The 15,312-nt window shown below is 31.4% G+C and overlaps 1 protein-coding gene across 2 annotated transcripts; it reads left to right on the plus strand.

Moving 5' to 3' along the window:
* The first annotated feature begins 10,525 nt into the window (after positions 1 to 10,525).
* On the plus strand, positions 10,526 to 14,837 carry LOC111895307 (uncharacterized). Of its 2 annotated transcripts, XM_052766945.1 has the most exons (13): positions 10,526 to 10,707; positions 11,517 to 11,587; positions 11,662 to 11,730; positions 12,200 to 12,328; positions 12,415 to 12,501; positions 12,787 to 12,840; positions 12,923 to 13,013; positions 13,212 to 13,282; positions 13,357 to 13,426; positions 13,838 to 13,890; positions 13,978 to 14,071; positions 14,214 to 14,308; positions 14,570 to 14,837. In XM_052766945.1, exons 1-13 carry the CDS (start codon positions 10,635 to 10,637, stop codon positions 14,657 to 14,659), a joined length of 1,047 nt encoding a protein of 348 aa, XP_052622905.1. In that variant the 5' UTR covers positions 10,526 to 10,634; the 3' UTR covers positions 14,660 to 14,837. The 2 variants fall into 2 exon arrangements, with proteins under 2 accessions (XP_052622905.1, XP_052622906.1); XM_052766946.1 differs by lacking the exon at positions 12,787 to 12,840.
* The last annotated feature ends 475 nt before the right edge of the window (positions 14,838 to 15,312 follow it).

Genomic DNA, 15,312 nt, shown 5'->3' on the forward strand with positions numbered 1-15,312 from the left:
ACTCACTTTGTATGGTCCAACTCATTACACCACGCCCTTTGTTGATTATAAATGCTAAAAAGACCAATATACCCTCCTCTTACTGATCTAAAAAACATTTATTTTCTACAGTTTGTGAGAACTTGTCCCTAGCATTTGCAAAATTTAGAGCTAAAGTAAACCCAATGTTGGTTTCCAATCTTTTTTATAAAACCTAATCCTTACATGTATTTAGAATTTTATGCACCTGCTTTTTTTTTATCATTGGAGATAAATGTTTTTTTGTGAGGTCACTCCAATAACTTAATTAAATTCACAACAAATTACAAAAATGGACATTGTTTTTTGTATGGAAGTTGAACTCTCATTCACAATTTTAGTTTTATTTTATTGTGGAGAAATAGTCTAAATTACAATCACTATTTTGTTTCCTTTTTTTAGTACTTTATTTTATTGTGGAGAAATAGTCTAAATTACAATCTCTCTCTCTCTCTCTCTCTCTCTCCCCTCTCTCTCTCTCTCTCTCTCTGTCTCTCTCTTCACGTTTATGTTCACCATGTTCTCATCAAAAAAATAAAACATAGCTCCACAAGACTTAAACTTCACCTACCAATTGATGATTCAACATGCTATCAGATAAAATGCACACTATACTATCATCGTTGTTTCTTTCTAACCATATATTTTAACACGCCATAGCTCAACATAGTTGGTTTGACTTTGAAAATAAATGGAGGTAATAATCCAGCTTCCTCAAACACTCGATGAAACTAGACTTCAAATTTTTGGTATCTTGAGATACATTTTGTTTTCTTACTTTTTGATAGTTGAGATATTTAAGTAAATACATAAAATATTAATGACTATATTTTAAAAAGCTATATCACTACTAGGTCATTGTCAAAACAATCAAAATAATAATGAATATATTTTCTTATAATTAATTTTTTTAATTTATTTTAAAAAATGCTCTCATATAATGTGTCATCTTTTCACATATTAGTTATATTTTCAAAAATTATTACATGACATTAGTATTTAACTAAATAAAAGAATTTTATAATATAACTAATGTTAGAATAATATTATTTAATATTTGATGTCTGCGTCATATGAAAGTTTAAAATTAACTCTCTTAATCATGTAAATTTCAATGAAATATATTCAATTAAATAGATAAACTCATCATAAAATATTACTTTTAAGCGATAATTTCATATATATGCTCTTCATAAACATCAAAATATCATATTTGTCCAACTGAGAAATTTTTATTATCATATTTAGGCTTTATAAGCCTTTAAAATATCAAATGTCCGAATCTTATTTTTGTAATGTTTTGAATAGTTTACAATCATTTTTTATATCTTAAAATTGTTATAATAATTAAAAAAAATTGACCATATTATCCCCGTATCTATAACAATGGAACGTTTAATTCAAAATTATTGTAATGTCGATCTCTTGAAAAGCATAATGCTCCATCTTCAGCACTCTTTATGGAATGTACACATTGATTGTTTAGTTTCTGTTGATACTTTAAGATAATTTGATACGTAAGAAGTCATATATGACATTTTGACGTTAACCAAGGGCATACATGATGTTTTAAAATTTTCTATCAGATAAGTATGATATTTAGACATTAATTTGGACAAATATAATTTTTTTTTATGTATAATAAGGATATATATATATATATATATATATATATATATATATATATATATATATATATATATGAAATTCTAACTAATATATAAATATTTAAATATTAGTATGGCATAATTTATTATTAAATGCAAGGTCTAAAATAGAAAACAACTACAAAATGATTAAAATAATGAACTTTTTTAACTGGTTGAAGAGATTTCTTAGAGAAAACTCTTGTGTCCATTTATATATAATTTCAAAAAACTTTTTGAAATAATAAATAAATTACCATTAAAATGTCCTAAACCAGTTACTGTCCAAAGATTATATATATATATATATATATATATATATATATATATATATATATATATATATATATATATATATATATATATATATATTCTAAAACATATATTTCTACAATTAAGACTTATCAATGAAAGCATTACATTTGTGCACATAAGCATCGTTTTGAAGATTCAGTTGAATTTTTATTTATTTATTTTTTTATAAAACTGCTAAAGTTTTCAAATCAAAAAACTTAGCAAAACCATAATAAAACATTAGAAAGGAACGGTCAATTTGTCTAATAAAAAAATTTACAGATATATTTCATATAACTTATAGGAATGATCATCTGTCATGTCATTCTCCGCATGACTCCATTTTTGCTAGGAAATACGTGCCGCATGAACATACCACTTAAAAAGGAAAAAAATAGAAAAAGTTGATTTTTTTTCCTAACCGGCATTGGAATATGCTGAGAGGGCAAAATGGGATTATAACATATGTTAAGAGACGTCATATAAGCATAACGTAACTGACGTTAAAACCATATTGGATAACCTAAATGAAATTTGGTGCCTTTGCTACTCGTTTGGAACAAAAAATGACCAAATATTTGGTTTCGACTTTAGAGTTTATTGTTTACCTCACAAACGATTTACGAAGTTAACTTAATGAATACCGTAAATGAAACAAATGTTTTTCATAATTTACATAGTGTATGTCCTAAATGAATGAAACGTTTTTCGTAATTACTCAATGCATATCCTAAAGAACAATTTACTGAAATTGTCCTTATGTTTTACAAAAATTCATGTTTGGTCCCAATCATTTGCACTCGGGCAGTCCCTAGGTTTTGGTTTTATTGCGTTTTTCATCCCCTTGTAGAGATGAAAAGACCATATTTTCCCTCGTGTGACATTAACATTGACGGGGACGACGGGATAGGGTTAGGGTTTGTCGACTCGACAGAAGGTAGAAGCGGCACGACAAAGGGAGTGGTGAAGGGCGGTGGCAGAAAAGGTGGAATTCCATGGGGTCGACCATCTAGTTGAGAGGGAAGAACAGGTGGTCGGTGACATACTTTTTGGTTGTAGCAACGACGTCATGAGGGTGGTGCTAACAGAGGCCTGCTGAAGGTTCAAGAGAGTAAGTATAGAGATAAAAAAGAGATTTAGGAGAAACGATGGCATGTAGATGATATTAGGGTTTTCCACGTTTAGACATGGGGACATGTAGAGATGGGGAGAAGGTACGTTTTCATTACAATTTTTTTTTGAACTCTCTCTCTCTCTCTCTCTCTCTATATATATATATATATATATATATATATATATATATATATATATATTCTAAAACATATATTTTTTACAACTAAGACTATCAATGAAAGCACCACCCTTGTGTAAATAAGTATCGTTTTGAATATTTAGTTGAATTTTTATTTTTTTTATAATAGCTTAATTTTCAAATTAAAAAAGTTAAAAAAAAAAACCCTAACAAAACATTAGAAATGGTCTGTTTGTCTAATAAAAAAATGTACAAGTATATTTCATATAACTTATAGGAATATATTATATAAAACTTGTAGAAATAATCACCTGTCATCTCATTTTCCTCACGACTCCATTTTTGAAAGGAATACACACCACACCATCACACCAATTAAAAAGAAAAAATAATAAAAAAAGTTGATTGTTTTTCTTTTCTTAACCAGGAAAATGTGAGGGTAAAATGGCTTAACACCACAAGAAAGCAAAACAGTTTTCACATAATATAACATATGTTAAGAGATGCCATATAAGAATATTGTAATTGACGCTAAAACCATACCACATAGCCTAAATTATATTTTATGCCTTTGCGACTCGTTTGGAACAAAAAGGATCAAATATTTTGTTTCGACTTTAGACTTTACTGTTTGCCTCACAAACATTTTACATAACTTGATGCATATCATAAATGAATCAAACATTTTTCATAATTTACATAATTCATGTCCTAAATGAAAGAATCTTTTATGTAATCACTCAAAGCATACCATATAGAACGAATTACGGAAATGGTCCCTACGGTTTCTAAAAATTTCACATTTGGTCCCTATGTTTTCCTTTGCACACGAACGGTCCCTAGGTTTTGGTTTTATCGCACTTTTCATCTCCTCATAGAGATGAAAAGACCATATTGTCCTTTTTCTTATCTTTTTAGTTTTTTGTTACTATTATTTGTTTATTATTAATGAATATAAATACTTAAATTAAAATGGAACCCTAGTGTTTTCAAATTGGTGGTGTCTTGTAGTTCCCTGGAGTCGGGAGGTTTCCGGTGGCGTTTGGTGTTTTCCGGTGATATCTCGGGTTTTCTGGTAGTGTTTGTTGTTTTACAGTGACGTCTACTGTTTTAATACATGGAGTTCGTATATGAGTTTTTCTTCTTCAATTCAAACTTTATTCGGTTGGGCTGCCACTTTATTTCAAAATATTATTTTTTTCTTAATAATTCTAATTAATAGGCATATAATATTATAAGTTTCTCTATTTAAGTTATAAAAAGTTGCTTAAACTAGAAGGGTGCATGTAGAAAAAACGTCATCTAACATCCATACCTTCGTCGAAATATCTACAAAAAGATTGATAGTCAGGCATTCCAAATTTACAACTATAAATCACATGTGCAACTTGAAAGGTATAAAATTCATACATGCTATCTTCATGTAACTCATCTTGTCCTTTTACTAATCATCATGTATCTACAATAAAACATGGAAATTGCAGCACACTATATCGTAATGGAATGTAAAATACACAAGAAATAAGTCAAATCAGTCTATTAGACTGCAACTTTAACATTTGTATTCATTTAAAGTGTTTAGCCTCCCAAATTCCATGAATATATGTCACAACCGTCAATTTCCAGCCAAGTCAAAGTCAACTGAAGTCAACAAGTCAAACCGGTCGACTCAATTTGCCCGTGAGTACTAGAGTTTAAGTTTTGTAATTTCTAAACAACTCGCTATTCTAATGAGAGATCATAAATCGAAAAGTACGTACATCTAGATCTCCTTAACCTAAAACTATGGTAAGTGACGAGCCAAAGCGATAAAACAATGTTTCATACTCATCGATAGTGTGTAAGATCCTTAAACAAGGCTTAACAGGGTTTAGGGACCTTGCATTGCGAAGCCAGACACTCAGGTTTGTCACACACGAAACCTCTCTCAATCGTTTTCACTCTATCTCTCCTTATTGTGAAATCTCTCCCAAATCTCTCTTCGTATGAGAAATCTCTCCAAGAATGTGAAATCTCTCCCAAAATCTCTCTTCGTATGAGAAATCTCTCCAAGAATGTGAAATCTCTCCCAAAACCTCTCTTCGTATGAGAAATCTCTCCAAGAATGTGAAATCTCTCCCAAATCTCTCTTCGTATGAGAAATCTCTCCAAGAATGTGAAATCTCTCCCAAATCTCTCTTCGTATGAGAAATCTCTCCAAGAATATGAAATCTCTCCCAAAACCTCTCTTCGTATGAGAAATCTCTCCAAAATGTGAAATCTCTCCCAAATCTCTCTTCGTATGAGAAATCTCTCCAAGAATGTGAAATCTCTCCCAAATCTATCTCAAAAGTTCCCGTAACTTTTTGAAGACATTCGGGTCATCCCGACCCTTAACCGGGTCAAAAACCGCTTGAAACGGGGCAAGAACGGGCAAAAAGGGCTTAAGGACCCGAAACCATCCTGATAGGGCCGAAGCCTCTTAGGACCCAAAAGTCCTCTTAGGGACCGAGACCAAGAAGACCCGAACCCGAATGCTCCAGGAAGAACCGAACCCGAGGGGTCCTCTCAGGGTCGAACCTCGGATACACCCACCCGAACCCGAGACTACTGTTCATTCGGTTCATTTCGGGTCTGACCACCTTCGCTTCTAAGACTTCGGACCGAGCCTTCGCCTTCGCCTCTCACTTCTGGTTCACCCCATTTCGCTTCCGGCTCAGCATCAGTAGGGACCGAACCTCGGCCTAGGACCAAGAGGTCTTGCTGGAAGTTCTTTTTCTCCCGGTTTTCGTCTAGTTTTGCGTTTAAGGTCCGTTTTTAATTATTTTAATGCGGAATTTTCACCCAAAACTTTATTTTAACATATAAGGCCCCATATTTATTAATTATCCACGTTTTTGGGGATAAACCTTATCCAAGAAGAGTGGGTGAAGTACAAGAGGATGAAGTGTTGACTTTGCTTTAATCTATGACACAAGCAACCTCCCATATCCACTCCATGTCACTATTCACCATATACCTAGTCATTTCATGGTACTTTCCCCACCCTTTTTCAGCCATACACTTGGTCAAGGGTAAGAAAACTCTCCTCTCTCCTCATTTCTCTCATTTCACCAAGAAGATCAAACTCTTTCCTTTCTCACTTCCTCTCTCTAGAATTCGAGATTCAAGGGTTGATCTTGGGTTTTCATCCAGATTTGGTAAGCATAACCCATTCTCCTTATGATTATTCCATTTCTTTCTACTCAAATCATGGATATCTTACACAAACTCCATCTTAATCGTGTTAGATCTTCGAATCTTTAAGTGATCCTTCAGGTGTTCTTGGGTTGAACACTTCTCTTCTTCAACACTTATCTACTGAAATCACTCAAGGTGAGTTCATACCCCTACATTTGAATGTTTTCTCAAGTTTTTAGGGGGTGGGGGGGAATACAAGTTAAAACACCAAGAACATAACTAAACTTTTCTAACAGTCTTCATCAGAAAAGTTCAACTCCATTCACGGACTGTTTTGGACAACTTAAACATTTTTGTTTTAAAAACTGTCTTAGGTGTAAGTAGTTCCAGTTCTTAGCTTTAAAATGACTACTTGCACATCTCCATAATATTTTTTTATAATTTATGGTGATTTTTACAAAACTGCCTATCATTTCAAACACCAATCCGGACCAATCTGTGATTATGGACTTTTTCACCCAAGTTGGAGGTCATTAAAAATCATGATAAAAATTATGAGTAAACTAGACACATTTTGGGAACTCTCAGAATTTACGGATTTATTTTTTCGACTTCGTATGATTTTTCTATGACTTTTCTAAAACAGCGCAGAAAGGCTAAATTTAGTTAACAGCATATAAATTTCATAACACTTTATATTATGTTGAGCAAAGTGTATAACAATGAGTTCTAAATATTGAATGTGTTTCCTTGTTAGTTTATCATCATAAACTGAAACTTAGTCATTCATGATAAGATTATTCATTCATTTAGAACACGTATATTAAGCTATAATAAGCATAGTTTATGGATTCATAACACTAATGCATTTTCATGAAAGTGTTCTTATACATTACAAACGTTTTGGATAAACTATAATAGGTATAATTTATGTATCAGTTACTTTTCAAACTTATTTATCAAAGGTTTTCAGTTTAGTTCACGTAAATTTGTTAATGAATAAATTTGTGAGTCATTCGCTTCGGGTTACTTCCAAAGTAACCAATTCAAAAAGTCCTGTAAATTGTAACCAGAATCTCTTGTAGGGAGAACGTGATAGTTGTGTATAGATCTATATTGGACTTGACAAACCCACACCAGAGCTGCTTGCAACAGCTAGACCGGCAGGTCTGAGGTGACAAGTGTCATAACAGTTCCGACGCCTGAAGAACGTCGTATTACGAGGCCGTCTAAGTCAAGTATGGTTATGATAGCTCACATGTGGTATTAACAAATCATAAGATTTACGGGTTCTAACCTTAATTTAGCGAGTTATGTCGATTTAGCTCACTGAAATTACTTTAAGTATGGAAAAAAAAATACGTGTACGTCTTCATATCAAAAAGGGTTTTACGCCAATTTGAAACCACTTTCATATCTTTAAGTATGACAAATACTTGTTCATTTTCGGTCCTGGTATTTAGGACCACATAACTTTTATAAGGAAAATATTGGATTTTTCTTGGTAACATACATCTCTTTACAAAGACCGATTTTTAAACTCTTACTGTCAAAAGTTTATGAACCCACCAACCTTTGTGTTGACACTTTTCAAAACTACTTATATTCTCAGGAATTCAGTGAAAACAGGAAACCAACAACGTTTTGAGGATGGGACGATAAATCGTCAAACAGTTCATTTTGTATCATAATGTAATTGATTCGAATCATATAAACATATACTTTGGTGTAACTTTTTCAATTATATTTATGATGGTTGTATTTACTTTGAGCACTATTATACTCGTTGTTGTGATACTCTACATGAAGTCCTCCACCTCCGGACGTTTCCACCATCCTTGGTTTGGGGGTGTGACAATGTATCTAATGATTTCTCTATGTTTTATGCACTTTTCTAAGTTTGCAACAATATGAAAATAGACTTTAAATTTTGATACAAGTTGCATTCAAATTAGGAGGACAAATAAGAAAAGATTTCATGTGATTATGTATATTTACAAAAAACATAAACATAAATAATAGGTGCCAAATGCATATGGTTAATGATTAAAGCAAAATCATACTACTATATGGAAGTAGAAAAGATAAAATCTATGTTGTTTGTTTTCTTATAGCAGTGACTTGCATCAACATAAAAATTAATGCATGAAATTAGGATTGAAAAATGTGAAGGAATTACTTTAAGACAACATTAACCCAAATTGACATATATTGCCACACCTTTATCCCCTGAGAAATCAGGATCTCATGGTGACAAATATTCTAAATGAAACAAACGATTTTCGTAATTTACTCGATGCATATCCCGAATGAAACAAACGATTTTCATAATTTACATAATACATATCCTAAATGAAACAATCAATTTTCGTAATTTACTCGATGCATATCTTAAATTAAACAAACGATTTTCATAATTTATTCTATGCATATCCTAAACGAAACAAACGATTTTCGTAATTCACATAATGCATATCCTAAATGAAACAAACGATTTTTGTAAATTACATAATGCATATCCTAAATGAAACAACGATTTTCATAATTTACATAATGCATATTCTATATGAAACAAACGGTTTTCATAATTTACTCGACGCATATCCTAAATGAAACAAACAACTTTCTTAATTTACATAATGCATATCCTAAACGAAACAAAAAAATTTCGTAATTTACATAATGCATATCCTAAATGAAACAAACAATTTTTGTAATTAACATAATGTGTATCCTATATCAAACAATCGGTTTTCGTAATTTACTCGATGCATATCCTAAATGCAAGGTTGTGAAAATCGTTCGGTTATAGCTAGGCTGGCGATAAGCGATTAATCGGACTAGGCAGGGATTAATCAACGGCGACCATAAATTATTAATAAAATTATTTAAAAAATTAATATATTCTAAAAAAGTAAGTATTTGATAATTTAAAATTTTAAAAACTTGAAAATTTGAAAATTTTAGTATAATATTTTAATATTTGAAAATTTAATATTTTAGTGTGATATTTGAAAATAAAAAAATTTGAATTTTTTAAATATTTCCGACCTATGACCGCCAAGGATCGCCTAAGTACGAGTTTGACCAAATTTGACCAATATCCGCCAAACACCCTAATTGTAATTGGTTCGAGGCCGCCAAGCGATTCGGTCACCAATGCCAAAATCTACAACAGTGCCTAAATGAAACAAACTATTTTTGTAATTTATTTGATGCTTATCCTAAATGAAACAAACAATTTTTGTAATTTACTCTATGCATATCGTAAATTAAACAAACGATTCCGTAGTTTACACAAGGCATATCCTAAATAAACACAAACAATTTTCATAATTTACTCGATGCATATCCTAAAATACAAATTAAAGAAATGGACCACGTGGTTTGCAAAAATTTCACATTTGATCCCTCTGTTTTCGTTTGCACTCAAACAGTCCCTATGTTTTGGTGTTATTATGTTTTTCAGCAAATATGAAAAGACCATATTTTCCTTTGTCTTTATCATTTTTAGTTTTTTTATTAATTTTTTATTATTATTGAATGTAAATGATTAAATAAACTTAAAATGGAACCTACCCAGAACCCTACATCCCACACTTCTCATGTACTTCTCTCTCATTTTAATTCACCATCACTTCTGAAGCCCCCCCACGGAAAGCTTCATCAGACAAATGATAAACAATCACCACCACCACCATCGTTGTCTCTTATCTTTCTGAAAACACTACCCTTGTAAATATCTCTCCCTACGTTGCCTCGTGCGTCTTGTGTTTTTTTTCCGGTAGTGTTTGGCGTTTTCTAGCAGTGGTCGGTCGTTTGCAGCGTTTATGAACTGAAATGAGAGAGAAGGTCATGAGGGGTGTAGTGTTTTGGGTGGGTCCAATTTCAAGTTTATTTAATAATTTATATTATTTAATAATAAATAATAATATAAAAAATGAAAAATATAAAAATGAAGGACAATATAGTCTTTTTTTAGCTCTATGAGGGATAAAAAAAGAATAAAATCAACACTTAGGGACCGTCCAAGTGAAAACGAAAACATAGGAACCAAATGTGAAATTTTTGCAAACCACGGGCACCATTTTAGTAATTTGCTCTCTCCATTCGCACTCTATCCCCTACAAGTACAAACACCACATATCATAGGTGTTCCATCACTCTGACCTCCTCTCGTATTGCAATTACTCTACTATAAATATAAACACAACACATCGTCTCAACGTGTTCACCTCACCATTGCTCATCAGAATTTCGAGAAGATGGATCCCGTCGAATCAGCAGCCAACCTCCGTTCACAATTTGTTGAAGTTCTCCGTAGTCGCCGTTCTCCTAGTAAGCTGCTTTCATAGATTTGGTCAATTTTTATGTTTAGTTGTTGCGAATACTTGGGATCATAACATACTCTCCTCTACTCTCATACAACCATGTGAGTTCTTTGCCTAAAATAATTAAGCAATATAGAAAAATAAGGAGTAGTTTTGGGATAGACATTGCACTAGACTGCTAGTAGTAGTAGATTTCTTTTGAGCTGATTAAGATATAGGCTACGGAGATCACAACTAAAGTGTGTGTGTTTTATGTATCTAGATTTGTTTATGAATATTTACAATTTCCTCAATCCTGTAAGAGAAGTATAACGACAGTTGCTTTCATTATAAAATAATTCATTTGATTGTCCAAAGTCAAAGTGAAAAACTTGTCTGAATACATGTAGTTTTTATTGTAACACTCAATTTCTTTGTTTTCAATTAAGTTTTGTCTAAATAAAGTAATTGAGAAGGAAAAACTAAGCTAGTGTATATTTGTAAAAAGTTAGGACTTAATTGGAAAAGCCTCATTTCCCTAACTTTTTCAATTATGGTTTTCTCTTGCATCAACTCAAAAAGAAACGTAACTAGCTTACCAAATTAAGTCATGACTCCATTAGGTAACAAACAAATAATACCAAACTTTGTTCTGTATCTCTCATTGTCTTGTTTGGAGAGGAATTAAGTTTAACTTTTTTTCATCAATAACTACAGTTATCACTCTTATCCAGCAACTATTACCTTCATCAACAATTTCATAGAAATATGACTTCATCTCTTTATTTGTTAAAATGTGGATTCATAATATACTTCTGCTGCCATTTTTTTTTTCAGTTCCACTTCAGACACTACCTGCAAAATGTGTGGAGGACCCCTTATATCAGGGAACACCTTGTGACTATAAGGTGGACATTACTTGTCATATACTTTACTTTTCTGTTAATCATTGTTAGAAGTTATCTTAATTGAACACTATCAGGCAATGAAATCCATACCGGAAGCACGCACTCATAACTTCAATGAAGAAGACTTCTACCTACTTACTGAGGTTACTTTCACCCTGTTTCTTTTCTTTTTTTTTTCTCATTCAATGCTAACCGGATAATGTTAATATGAATATACGATATTTGAAAGATATACGGATAATGTTAATCATGATTGTACGGAAGGATTGAAGGAAAAAATAAACGAGAAGAAATTTGTAAAAGGCTAAGAATTAAATTCGACCTTTTTCTATAAAGTCATTCTTTTTGCATTAAATTAAAAATAAACACTCATATTCGAGGAGTATTCTTTGTTTGACTTTGTCTTTTAAGTCATTCTCTTTTACATTAAGTCAGCAAGAAACATATATATATATATATATATATATATATATATATATATATATATATATGCACACACACACACTTCTCTCTATTCAATGATTTCCTATGAGCACCATTATGAACAAACTAACATGTGAGTTTATTATTCCTAATGTTAACATGACGAAACTTATTATTTATTCAAATTAGGAAGGAGAGCAAGGGCGACTACCCGTGCTCATTTTGAGCATGAAAGAAAGCACACCTTCGAAAAGACCAGCTGTTGTTTTTCTACATAGCACAGGTGCATGCAAAGAGTGGGTACGCCCTTTACTTGAGGTATAATATAAAATTACAAGGGTAGATTGGTCATTTACTCATTTGACCAAAGACTTTCATCTAATGATGTCTTCCTTTCAATTTAGGATTATGCTTCACGTGGATATATTGCAATTGCCATTGATTCTCGTTACCATGGAGAACGTGCCAAAACCCCCACCGCCTATGAAGATGTGTGCATTGAAACCCTTCTTCATTTTTATTTGCTTTATGCCAGAGAGAATAGGGATAAATGCAAGAAAATATTAAAAAGCAAGATATTTCATATATTTGTTTATTATAGCATCCTACTTTGAAAAAAATCTTTCCAATTATAGCAATGTGATTCATATGGAAACCAATTTTTCTTGATATATATAGTTGAGTAGATTTTTTAGAGTATAATGGACAATATTCTAATTATATTTCATGATCTCAAACCATAAATTTATCTTCAATGTTATATATTCTGGATCCAGGCTCTGGTTTCATCATGGAGAAAAGGTGATACAATGCCATTTATATATGACACGGTTGTACTTCTTAACTTCTGAACTTTTCAAATGACATTATAAACTTTTAATGCCCAAATCTTTAATATTTATTATGTTTTAGGTGTGGGACCTTTTAATGTTGGCAGATTATCTAACCGAGAGAGATGATATAGACCATTCCAAGATAGGAATCCTTGGGATGTCACTTGGAGGTTGAGTTTTAATAGTTTATTAAACACAATATCTAGCAAAATCAAGAGAGAGAGAGAGAGAGAGAGAGAGAAAGAGAGAGAGAGTGTATATATATATATATATATATATATATATATATATATATATATTCTTTTCTTGTGAGTTATCATGCCTTTAATTCCACAACTGAATTATTCATGTGTGAATTTGTGAGGTAGGAATGCATGCGTGGTTTGCTGCTTTTGCCGATACACGTTATTCAGTGGTTGTCCCAATAATTTCTCTTCAGGTATTGTTTCCTTTTGACTTAATGGGCTTAATTAAACACTTAATCTGACCTAATCACTTAATATAAATGTGTAGAGCTTTCGGTGGGCCATAGATAATGATCAATGGCATGCTCGTGTGCATAGTATTAAGCCTGTGTTTGAAGGTAATTAAGACAATACTTTACTAAAGAAATATAAAATCTATATTTTTAGTATGTTATCACTTCTATGTTTAATAAAACATGTAAGTTAAGTTATATATACTTGTTCTTTTACTTAATGCAGAAAAAACGACTTTGAGTTGTAAATTTTTACAAAAACTCCCTCATTTAGTTCGTCAAATATATTTTATAAAAATTGTTGAAAATCCTCTTTATATATATATATATATATATATATATATATATATATATATATATATATATATATATATATATATATATATATATATATATATATATATATATTATGGTTTTTAAAATCTTACGGTTGTAGTTAGCACATGCACTCTTTCTAAATTATAAAAAAAATATTGCATAATTTTGTGATGTTGCTTTTATATTCTTTTTCCTCAGAAGCAAGGATTGATTTAGGGAAGGAAGCGATTGACAAGGAGGTTGTGGAAAAGGTATGTTCCATAAAGATTGCTAAATGCGTTGTTGACATGGCATCCAACTGGCATTTACTGTTGATGTTCGGCTACTATTTTGACCAGGTTTGGAACAGAATAGCTCCTGGTTTAGCATCTGAGTTTGACTCACTTCATACGGTCCCGGTTATTGCAGTACGCCCTTTGTTGATTATAAATGGTGAAATGACCAATCTACACACTTTTCTTGATCCTATATATATATATATATATATATATATATATATATATATATATATATATATATATATATATATATATATATATTTCTGATCAAATAATAACATGGATAAAACTATTAGGTGAAGATGATCCCCGTTGCCCGGTGGAAGGTCTTGATGCTACCATATCAGCAACACAAAAGGCTTTCGATGCCCTGTCTTTGACTCATTTCAAGGTATTGACTTTTGACTTTTGACTTTTGGGTCTTGACCAATGTTTCTTGCTTTTTCTAAAATGTTTCTTGCTTTTTCTAACTGGGCAAATTGCACGGAATAGCAACATACTTACTAACAAAAAAATATTAGTATGTTGATATTATAGTTAAAAAAGAGAGTAGATTGTGTATATTTTAAACAACAGTAAAGTATAATGTTATATGATGTAATATTGTGTTGTATATAATGTACTTATGTGTTTTGTTATGAATGAAATTTAGGTGATAGTCGAAGCAGGAATTGGACATGAAGTGACGTTATCAATGTTTAAAGAAGCGAGTGATTGGTTTGACAAGTTTCTCAAAATGTAGAAATTTCTCATGCATGTGTATGTATCATATCGTTAGGCCCTGTTTTTAAACTTGGCTGAATATTGTTCTACATCTAAACTATATGTGTATATCACAAAAATAAAGCTTTGGGATTGTTGTTTGTATTAAACACATGAAAAAGCCTTACAATAAATAAATCTTATTCCAAATTGGATTATGTATTTTTTTTATTATAAATGTGAGGGCCAAATTTAACTGTGTCTCAAGATTTGTGTTGTAAATTTGAAAGACATAGTTGTTGGATATTCCGTCTTTGAAGTGGCAAACATTTTAGAAACTATATTCCTATAACTGTGATTTATCATTTAGAAGTTATATCCTTATAAGTGTGATTTATCATTCTTCGAATCGTGGCTTTGTACATTCTTAATAACTACATAAGAAAATACTTAATATTGTTGAAATTCAAAAGGAGAAGCAAAAAAACTAAGCATAAAGCGGAAGTTACTTGGCATAATAGTGTAATTTATGCAAAAGTGTTGCTTTTTAAGCAACCGCCATGTAAATTAAGTACACAACGACCCGTTAGGTTTGATAGAATGGTAAAAACTGTGTTCTTAGTACAACCAAAACTTACATTATATTTTATTTGAACATTCAAAAGTGTTTCATTATAAAAAGAGTCATGAGAA

The sequence above is a fragment of the Lactuca sativa genome, chromosome 8 (assembly GCF_002870075.4).
Source record: "Lactuca sativa cultivar Salinas chromosome 8, Lsat_Salinas_v11, whole genome shotgun sequence".
NCBI lineage: Eukaryota > Viridiplantae > Streptophyta > Magnoliopsida > Asterales > Asteraceae > Lactuca > Lactuca sativa.

What these genes read in the sequence shown, in the direction of transcription:
- LOC111895307 (XM_052766945.1), top strand. Translation starts at nt 10,635, where the DNA reads ATGGATCCCGTCGAATCAGCAGCCAACCTCCGTTCACAATTTGTTGAA. An exon ending in CCCCCACCGCCTATGAAGAT is followed by an intron (nt 12,502 to 12,786) that starts GTGTGCATTGAA and finishes TTCTGGATCCAG; the next exon opens with GCTCTGGTTTCATCATGGAG. An exon ending in TCCCAATAATTTCTCTTCAG is followed by an intron (nt 13,283 to 13,356) that starts GTATTGTTTCCT and finishes ATAAATGTGTAG; the next exon opens with AGCTTTCGGTGGGCCATAGA.